This window comes from Panulirus ornatus, chromosome 47 (assembly GCF_036320965.1).
Source record: "Panulirus ornatus isolate Po-2019 chromosome 47, ASM3632096v1, whole genome shotgun sequence".
Lineage (NCBI taxonomy): Eukaryota > Metazoa > Arthropoda > Malacostraca > Decapoda > Palinuridae > Panulirus > Panulirus ornatus.
In genome coordinates, this window is record NC_092270.1 from 15,377,723 (window position 1) to 15,388,319 (window position 10,597).

A 10,597-nucleotide genomic window follows, 5' to 3' on the forward strand; every position below is an offset into this window, starting at 1 on the left:
TTCAAGCCCCTCTTTTTGCAGAGTGGACTTTTGAATTGAAGGGAATTTTCTTTGCATTTGTACATGCATTCATGCAGCCATACATATCTCAATGGATGAGTATGTGCTTTTAAGAGTGTAGGTAGATAGGTGAGTGTTGGTGGATTAGTGGATAGATGGTTGGGTAGCAGGCTTGCATAAATAAGCCTAGGAGAGACCCGTTTAAGCCCCTGTTTTTGCAGAGTGGACTTTTGAATTGAAGGGAATTTTCTTTGCATTAGCACATGCATTCATGCTGCCATACATATATCAATGGATGAGTATGTGCTTTTAAGAGTGTAGGTAGATAGGTGAGTGTTGGTGGATTAGTGGATAGATGGTTGGGTAGCCGGATTGCATAAATAAGCCTAGGAGAGACCCGTTCAAGTCCCTCTTTTTGCAGAGTGGACTTTTGAATTGAAGGGAATCTTCTTTGCAGTTTTACATTTACGCATTGATTCATGCATGCACCTATACATGTTTCTATGTATGCATGTATGCATGCATGCATGCATGCATTCATTCATGCAGCCATGCATATCTCAATGGATGAGCATGTGCTTTTAAGAGTGTAGGTAGATAGGTGAGTGTTGGTGGATTAGTGGATAGATGGTTGGGTAGCAGGCTTTCATAAATAAGCCTAGGAGAGACCCGTTGAAGCCCCTCTTTTTGCAGGGTGGACTTTTGAATTGAAGGGAATTTTTTTTTGCATTTGTACGTGCATGTATGCATGCATGCATGCATACATGCAGCCATACATATCTCAGTGGATAAGTGTGTGCTATTAAGAGTGTAGGTAGATAGGTGAGTGTTGGTGGATTAGTGGATAGATGGTTGGGTAGCAGGCTTACATAAATAAGCCTAGGAGAGACCCGTTCAAGCCTCTCTTTTGCAGAGTGGACTTTTGAATTGAAGGGTATTTTCTTTGCATTTGTACATCCATGCATGCATGCATGCAGCCATTCATATCTCAGTGGATGATTATGTGCTTTTGTGACTGTAGGTAGATAATTGCGTGTTGGTGGATTAGTGGATCGATGGTTTAGTAGCAGGCTTGCATAAATAAGCCTAGGAGAGACCCGTTCAAGCCTCTCTTTTTGCAGATTGGACTTTTGAATTGAAGGGTATTTTCTTTGCATTTGTACATGTATGCATGGATGCAGTTGTACATATCTCAATGGATGAGTGTCCATTGTGAACTCTTTTGTGAACGACATTTTTGAACGTATCGCTGCTGAGGCTTCCCGCCTTGCCCACTACAACAAACGCTCCACCATCACCAGTCGGGAGATCCAGACTGCTGTTCGACTTCTTTTACCTGGTGAACTGGCCAAGCACGCCGTGTCCGAGGGTACAAAAGCTGTTACCAAGTACACCTCTTCTAAGTAAGAAGTTGTTCCTACTTCTTCCTCCCCTAAACTCGGCTCCATTGGAGCCACACATTATTACAAAAGAGATCATTGTTGGACCAAATGATGATGATGATACTACTATTTATAATGAATAATTAGAAAAGTGATATCAACGATATCACGATTCAATTGTTAAGACACTTACTTAACCCGTTTTATATATTTTTTTCTATTGTAGGTAGGTTAGCCTGGAAGGAAATAAAAGTAAAAAAAAAAAAAAACACAGGACCCTACCTAACTAAATTTCGCTTGTTTGCATTAATTACCGGTAGCTAGCTTTTAAATGAAAAGCAGCAGTACCTACTAGTTATCACTATTATCACGAATACAATTACTATTAGTTGTTCTTATTAGGTAGAGAGAGAGAGAGAGGTTGGTTGTCATGATCAAAAATTCTTTTGCAAGTTAGATTTTGGCCCTAAGAAGGGCCTAGTTTTTCTAAAGAGGAAGACCTACAAGAGTGGCTTAGGCGCGTTCTCCTCGAATACGACGTGCCAGCTGGATGTCTTTGGGCATGATGGTGACACGCTTGGCGTGAATGGCGCACAAGTTGGTATCTTCAAAGAGACCCACCAGGTATGCTTCAGAGGCTTCCTGAAGGGCCATGACGGCAGACGACTGGAAACGTAGATCTGTCTTGAAGTCTTGTGCAATCTCTCGCACAAGACGCTGGAAGGGTAGCTTTCTGATGAGTAACTCGGTGCTTTTCTGGTAACGTCGGATTTCACGCAGAGCCACAGTTCCAGGCCTATAACGGTGAGGCTTCTTAACACCACCGGTAGCAGGAGCAGATTTACGAGCTGCCTTAGTGGCCAGCTGTTTGCGAGGGGCCTTGCCTCCTGTAGACTTGCGAGCAGTCTGCTTGGTTCGAGCCATTTCTGGAGCAGTCACTACAGTAGTTGTAGTACGTATGAGCGAGTAGTGTTCGAGGAGCGAATGAATGAATGAATGAATGATGATAGAAAAGTCCCTTCCGAGGAGGGGCGGGAAAGGAGAGGGGGGAAAGAGCAAGAAATTGTAAGAGGAAGTGAATTTTAGTGGGAGGAAAAGGGCCAGGGCTCAACCCAGCTTGCATTGGAAGAAATGTGGTGATGAGAGCGGAGGCCAAGGTTTTTTTTTTTTTTTTTTTTTTTTTTTTTTTTTTTTTTAGGAGATGGATCAGATGTCTGACTGATGGCCACTGATGTTACCAAGACGTTCCCAGCCTTTTTTTTTTTTTTTTTTTTTTTTTTAAATTCGAGGAGATGGATCAAATTTCTGACTGATGGCCACTGATGTTACCAAGACTCTTCCTCCATGGACTTAGCAGTAAGATCTATAGAGGTTTTTAGTTCGTTAATATATTGGCACTGGATGTTGTCCAGGTTGTATATTGAACATGTTACCTGGGTGGTCTATTCCCAGGAGATTGTTGAAGTAATCAATCCAGTGCGTGTGATGAATTTGAAATCGCTCTACTTGTCTTTCAAACAGTTCCCTCCAGTAGATGTTTAGAGGAGGGATTCGTGCTCTCTCGTGAAGTTCTGTGTTCCTGACGAACTCGTGCCATTTGATGTTAAAAATCCAACGTAGAGCTTTGTTCTGGATGACTTGGAGTGCACGGATGTTGGATTTGGCTCCGAGTTCGAGAGCTGATGGGGCGTATGTGATAAGAGGTCGTATTAATGCCTTGTAGAGGTGCAATTTGGTTTTGAATTGCGCCTCTCTGAATCTATACAATTTCGCGAGCTCCGCTCTCGCGATAGCCGCCCTGGATTGTAGATGGTGGTTCATTCTCAGGTGTACATCATAGTTTAGGCCCAGGACAATGTTGGTGTTTGAGATAGGAATGGGCGCCTGACGGTGTATTTGGGAGTGTAGGTAGACATTAGTTATGTTGTATCTCTGACGTACATTAAAGTAGGATATGTTGGATTTTGCAGGATTTGTTTTAATCCTCCATTTTAACTCCCAGAGCGAAACGTGGTCAATTTCCTGTTGGGCTCTATTGATTAAGTGAGTGAGGATTCTGGCTCTGATTAGCTGTGTGACATCATCTGCATACTGGAGAGTGATGGAGTCCGGGTGTATCGGATTGGGAAGATCATTTGAATAGAGTGTGTAGAGAGTGGGGGCCAGCACGGAGCCTTGGGGTACACCGGCATTAAGGAAGAAGTAGTTTGAGTAAGTGTTTCTGTATTTGATTCGGGTTTTTCTGTTGCTAAGATAGTTAGAGAGAAGCTTAATGGTGGGGCGTGGGAGTTGGAATTGGGTGCTTAGTTTGTACCTCAATCCATCGTGCCACACGGTGTCAAAGGCTTTTTCAACATCTTTTGTGAATAGTGCGGTCATTTTGCGTGGCCGCGTGTTGTTTCTTATGTAGTTCGTAATGATGTTGAGTTCATCTTGTGTGGAGCGATGTTGGTGAAAGCCAAACTGTTTCGTCGAGGAGCGCGAGTGCGAGCCCGTTTTATGCAGCAGCTAGCTGCAACTTCGTGCTTCCCTATTGGCTGAAGGAGAGCCGTAAGCTCCGCCCACTCTTCCTCACTTGATCCTCATGAAGGTTGAAAAGCTATTTTTCACCTTTTTCTATATGTTTTCTTAGAGGAAGATAAAAATTGATGATATCATAAGATCGAGCTTGATATCTTATCTATGTTGCATAAGAGAAAGAGTTAAAAAAGTGTAATTTTCACAGGAAAAAGACACGAAAATAGGCAGAGAAGGTAGAACTGCTACTATCACGTCCATCCAAGGGGGATATATACGTTGGAGCTGAGTTGGTGTGCATTACATTGGAGAGCGGAGCGGCGAGAAACGTATCAAAGCAGACCGCAGCAGAGGTGAGACAAGATGACTGGTCGCGGCAAGGGAGGCAAGGGGCTCGGAAAGGGAGGCGCCAAGCGTCATCGCAAGGTTCTTCGTGACAACATTCAGGGAATCACAAAGCCTGCCATTCGTCGTCTTGCTCGCCGTGGAGGAGTCAAACGTATCTCTGGCCTGATCTATGAAGAAACCCGTGGTGTACTCAAGGTTTTCTTAGAAAACGTCATCCGTGATGCTGTCACCTACACTGAGCACGCCAAGAGGAAAACAGTCACTGCCATGGATGTGGTTTATGCTCTCAAACGCCAGGGCAGAACTCTATACGGATTTGGCGGTTAAGATTATTCTTCCTCTTGCAAGACCATGCCAATGGCACAAACAGAAATCAATCGGACCTTTTTAAGGTCCACAAATAATCTCAAAAGATATCTTATTAGACAAAAAACATTTATATTTTCATATTCTCTATAACTTCATACACTTAGGTCATAAAAATTGATGAAATTCTTATAGAACGTTTTGGGTAGCAGACTTCCTAAAGAGTAATTTCATGCACTTAGGGCATTAAAAATGATGACATTCTTCTATATCATTTTCGATAGCAGACTTACATAATGGTAGGAGAGACCCCTTCAATGTCATCTATTTCTACGTAGAGTGTATGTTTTATTTATCTGTCAGAGAGAAATTAAGGGAATTTTCTTTGCATTTGGACATGCCTTGAGGCAGAGGAGAGCAAAGACATGTGAAAGGATAAGTATGTGGTAAAATGGTAGGTGCTTGGTGGTGGATTAATGGTTGGGTAGCAGCAGGCAGGCTTGGAAAAGCGTAGGTAGGAGAGAGGGACGAACCCGTTCAATGGCATTGATGTGCAGAGTGCATATTTGTTTGTCAGAGAGAAATTAAGGGAATTTTCTTTGCATTTGGACATGCCTTGAGGCAGAGGAGAGCAAAGACATGTGAAAGGATAAGTATGTGGTAAAATGGTAGGTGCTTGGTGGTGGATTAATGGTTGGGTAGCAGCAGGCAGGCAGGCTTGGAAAAGCGTAGGTAGGAGAGAGGGACGAACCCGTTCAATGGCATTGATTTGCAGAGTGCATATTTGTTTGTCAGAGAGAAATTAAGGGAATTTTCTTTGCATTTGGACATGCCTTGAGGCAGAGGAGAGCAAAGACATGTGAAAGGATAAGTATGTGGTAAAATGGTAGGTGCTTGGTGGTGGATTAATGGTTGGGTAGCAGCAGGCAGGCTTGGAAAAGCGTAGGTAGGAGAGAGGGACGAACCCGTTCAATGGCATTGATTTGCAGAGTGCATATTTGTTTGTCAGAGAGAAATTAAGGGAATTTTCTTTGCATTTGGACATGCCTTGAGGCAGAGGAGAGCAAAGACATGTGAAAGGATAAGTATGTGGTAAAATGGTAGGTGCTTGGTGGTGGATTAATGGTTGGGTAGCAGCAGGCAGGCTTGGAAAAGCGTAGGTAGGAGAGAGGGACGAACCCGTTCAATGGCATTGATTTGCAGAGTGCATATTTGTTTGTCAGAAGAGAAATTAAGGGAATTTTCTTTGCATTTGGACATGCCTTGAGGCAGATTAGAGCAAGGACATGTGAAAGGATAAGTATGTGGTAAAATGGTAGGTGCTTTGTGGTGGATTAATGGTTGGGTAGCAGCAGGCAGGCTTGCAAAAGCGTAGGTAGGAGAGAGGGACGAACACGTTCAATGGCATTGATGTGCAGAGTGCATATTTGTTTGTCAGAGAGAAATTAAGGGAATTATCTTTGCATTTGGACATGCCTTGAGGCAGAGGAGAGCAAAGACATGTGAAAGGATAAGTATGTGGTAAAATGGTAGGTGCTTGGTGGTGGATTAATGGTTGGGTAGCAGCAGGCAGGCTTGCAAAAGCGTAGGTAGGAGAGAGGGACGAACCCGTTCAATGGCATTGATTTGCAGAGTGCATATTTGTTTGTCAGAGAGAAATTAAGGGAATTTTCTTTGCATTTGGACATGCCTTGAGGCAGAGGAGAGCAAAGACATGTGAAAGGATAAGTATGTGGTAAAATGGTAGGTGCTTGGTGGTGGATTAATGGTTGGGTAGCAGCAGGCAGGCTTGCAAAAGCGTAGGTAGGAGAGAGGGACGAACCCGTTCAATGGCATTGATGTGCAGAGTGCATATTTGTTTGTCAGAGAGAAATTAAGGGAATTTTCTTTGCATTTGGACATGCCTTGAGGCAGAGGAGAGCAAAGACATGTGAAAGGATAAGTATGTGGTAAAATGGTAGGTGCTTGGTGGTGGATTAATGGTTGGGTAGCAGCAGGCAGGCTTGCAAAAGCGTAGGTAGGAGAGAGGGACGAACCCGTTCAATGGCATTGATGTGCAGAGTGCATATTTGTTTGTCAGAGAGAAATTAAGGGAATTTTCTTTGCATTTGGACATGCCTTGAGGCAGAGGAGAGCAAAGACATGTGAAAGGATAAGTATGTGGTAAAATGGTAGGTGCTTGGTGGTGGATTAATGGTTGGGTAGCAGCAGGCAGGCTTGCAAAAGCGTAGGTAGGAGAGAGGGACGAACCCGTTCAATGGCATTGATTTGCAGAGTGCATATTTGTTTGTCAGAGAGAAATTAAGGGAATTTTCTTTGCATTTGGACATGCCTTGAGGCAGAGGAGAGCAAAGACATGTGAAAGGATAAGTATGTGGTAAAATGGTAGGTGCTTGGTGGTGGATTAATGGTTGGGTAGCAGCAGGCAGGCTTGGAAAAGCGTAGGTAGGAGAGAGGGACGAACCCGTTCAATGGCATTGATTTGCAGAGTGCATATTTGTTTGTCAGAGAGAAATTAAGGGAATTTTCTTTGCATTTGGACATGCCTTGAGGCAGAGGAGAGCAAAGACATGTGAAAGGATAAGTATGTGGTAAAATGGTAGGTGCTTGGTGGTGGATTAATGGTTGGGTAGCAGCAGGCAGGCTTGGAAAAGCGTAGGTAGGAGAGAGGGACGAACCCGTTCAATGGCATTGATTTGCAGAGTGCATATTTGTTTGTCAGAGAGAAATTAAGGGAATTTTCTTTGCATTTGGACATGCCTTGAGGCAGAGGAGAGCAAAGACATGTGAAAGGATAAGTATGTGGTAAAATGGTAGGTGCTTGGTGGTGGATTAATGGTTGGGTAGCAGCAGGCAGGCTTGGAAAAGCGTAGGTAGGAGAGAGGGACGAACCCGTTCAATGGCATTGATTTGCAGAGTGCATATTTGTTTGTCAGAGAGAAATTAAGGGAATTTTCTTTGCATTTGGACATGCCTTGAGGCAGAGGGAGAGCAAAGACATGTGAAAGGATAAGTATGTGGTAAAATGGTAGGTGCTTGGTGGTGGATTAATGGTTGGGTAGCAGCAGGCAGGCTTGGAAAAGCGTAGGTAGGAGAGAGGGACGAACCCGTTCAATGGCATTGATTTGCAGAGTGCATATTTGTTTGTCAGAGAGAAATTAAGGGAATTTTCTTTGCATTTGGACATGCCTTGAGGCAGAGGAGAGCAAAGACATGTGAAAGGATAAGTATGTGGTAAAATGGTAGGTGCTTGGTGGTGGATTAATGGTTGGGTAGCAGCAGGCAGGCTTGCAAAAGCGTAGGTAGGAGAGAGGGACGAACCCGTTCAATGGCATTGATTTGCAGAGTGCATATTTGTTTGTCAGAGAGAAATTAAGGGAATTTTCTTTGCATTTGGACATGCCTTGAGGCAGAGGAGAGCAAAGACATGTGAAAGGATAAGTATGTGGTAAAATGGTAGGTGCTTGGTGGTGGATTAATGGTTGGGTAGCAGCAGGCAGGCTTGCAAAAGCGTAGGTAGGAGAGAGGGACGAACCCGTTCAATGGCATTGATTTGCAGAGTGCATATTTGTTTGTCAGAGAGAAATTAAGGGAATTTTCTTTGCATTTGGACATGCCTTGAGGCAGAGGAGAGCAAAGACATGTGAAAGGATAAGTATGTGGTAAAATGGTAGGTGCTTGGTGGTGGATTAATGGTTGGGTAGCAGCAGGCAGGCTTGGAAAAGCGTAGGTAGGAGAGAGGGACGAACCCGTTCAATGGCATTGATTTGCAGAGTGCATATTTGTTTGTCAGAGAGAAATTAAGGGAATTTTCTTTGCATTTGGACATGCCTTGAGGCAGAGGAGAGCAAAGACATGTGAAAGGATAAGTATGTGGTAAAATGGTAGGTGCTTGGTGGTGGATTAATGGTTGGGTAGCAGCAGGCAGGCTTGGCAAAAGCGTAGGTAGGAGAGAGGGACGAACCCGTTCAATGGCATTGATTTGCAGAGTGCATATTTGTTTGTCAGAGAGAAATTAAGGGAATTTTCTTTGCATTTGGACATGCCTTGAGGCAGAGGAGAGCAAAGACATGTGAAAGGATAAGTATGTGGTAAAATGGTAGGTGCTTGGTGGTGGATTAATGGTTGGGTAGCAGCAGGCAGGCTTGGAAAAGCGTAGGTAGGAGAGAGGGACGAACCCGTTCAATGGCATTGATTTGCAGAGTGCATATTTGTTTGTCAGAGAGAAATTAAGGGAATTTTCTTTGCATTTGGACATGCCTTGAGGCAGAGGAGAGCAAAGACATGTGAAAGGATAAGTATGTGGTAAAATGGTAGGTGCTTGGTGGTGGATTAATGGTTGGGTAGCAGCAGGCAGGCTTGCAAAAGCGTAGGTAGGAGAGAGGGACGAACCCGTTCAATGGCATTGATTTGCAGAGTGCATATTTGTTTGTCAGAGAGAAATTAAGGGAATTTTCTTTGCATTTGGACATGCCTTGAGGCAGAGGAGAGCAAAGACATGTGAAAGGATAAGTATGTGGTAAAATGGTAGGTGCTTGGTGGTGGATTAATGGTTGTGGTAGCAGCAGGCAGGCTTGGAAAAGCGTAGGTGAGAGGAAGTTGAGATTAGGAATTTTTGCATGAATTTAGATAGCAGACATGAGAAAGATGTGAAAGGTAGTTTGTGTTAAGGTGGTGCGGGTTAAGGAGAGAGGGCAGAATGGAGATGAGGTTTGTCGAAAAGTTCGATTGGATCTTGCGGAAAGACAGTGAAGAAGAAAAATGGAGGTGTGTTAGGTGGGGAAAGAGTAGAGGAGGGAACGTAATGGAGAGTCATGATGTTTTAAGAAAATTTGCATTGATGCCTTGGAGAGGAGAGGGGAAGGTAAAGGGTGGGGTGTAGGGAAGGAGCAGGGGAAGTAGGGAGAGGGAAACCCTTCAGGTTGATTGAGTATATTTGTTGAGAAATAAGGAATTTTTGATTGTCTGGCGGGAGCAAAGAAGGAAAGGTAGGGGAATGTTGTTGGGTGATGGGAAGGCATGACTATAGATTAAGGATTTTTGCATGCATTTCAAGAGAAATTAAGGAATTTATTGGTGCTTGGGAGGGGAAAGCAGTAGGAAAGTTGTGGAAAAGGAGCGTATTGTGTCAGCAAAAGCGAGAAGGGAATTTGCATTTGAAGCTTGGCAGGAAAAGATTTGATGGAATGTGGCGGGGAGAAGTGAAAGGAGTAAAGGATGGGAGGGAATGGTGGACCGCTTAGGCTGATGGGAAGAGGGCAACTTTTTGGATGAATTGAGAGAAATTTATGCATTGAAATATGATGCATTTTTGGGAGCTTGGTAAGAAAGTGAAAGCAGTGAAAGGAAAGGTAGTGTGGAATTGATTATGGTTGGGTTGAAGCATGTTGGTAGAGCAGGCAGTGAATTGGTGGAAAGGGCGGACCCGTTAATGCATTGATTTGCAGAGTGATTGTTTGTCAGAGAGAATTAAGGGATTATTATTTGGATGCTGGAGAGAGGGAAGAAGTCGAAGGAAAGATTGTAAAGGTATATGGTTAGGGATTATGTTGGGGTTGATTAGGTTGAAAAGGCATAGGTCAGAGTGGAAAACGTATGGTAAGGAAGGGAAAGTTTGCAGTGGAATGAGAGGCATATTTTTGTAAATTTATTGAGGGAAGCTTCATTAGGAATGATTTAGGAAAGAGGGGGGAATGGAAAATGTATGGTAAAGGAGGTGCAAGGCGTGGTGTAAGGATGGGTAACCGCAAGGAGGCTGCAAGTGTAGTTTTGGGTTAAGAAAAAAGGATTAATTTGCAATTGGACAGGGACCTTAGGGAAAAAGCAAAATTTGTGAAAGGAAAAAGGAAAAGGTTGCTTGGGTGATTATGATGGAACAGGAATAAAATTTAAGGAAGGGAAGAAATTAAAGGTTGGAGCAGGAAAAATTTTGTTGAGAATAAGAATTTCATATGGAATTAGGCAGACTTAGCTGGAAGAAAGGTTAGTTGGGTAAAATGGGGTTTTGGGGAGTTGGAAAATGGGAAGGGGGTTGTATGGTAAAG

General features: G+C 43.6%; 2 protein-coding genes across 2 annotated transcripts; one reads left to right on the forward strand and one right to left on the reverse strand.

The window, feature by feature from the left end:
• Positions 1-1,877: 1,877 nt before the first annotated feature.
• On the reverse strand, positions 1,878-2,792 carry LOC139763547 (histone H3). The gene has a single exon (XM_071689749.1). The coding sequence runs from the start codon at positions 2,304-2,306 to the stop codon at positions 1,896-1,898; it is 411 nt and encodes a 136-aa protein (XP_071545850.1). The 5' UTR covers positions 2,307-2,792; the 3' UTR covers positions 1,878-1,895.
• Positions 2,793-4,196: 1,404 nt separating this feature from the next.
• LOC139763722 (histone H4) lies at positions 4,197-4,659 on the forward strand. The gene has a single exon (XM_071690044.1). It carries the CDS (start codon positions 4,263-4,265, stop codon positions 4,572-4,574), a length of 312 nt encoding a protein of 103 aa, XP_071546145.1. The 5' UTR covers positions 4,197-4,262; the 3' UTR covers positions 4,575-4,659.
• Positions 4,660-10,597: the final 5,938 nt, after the last annotated feature.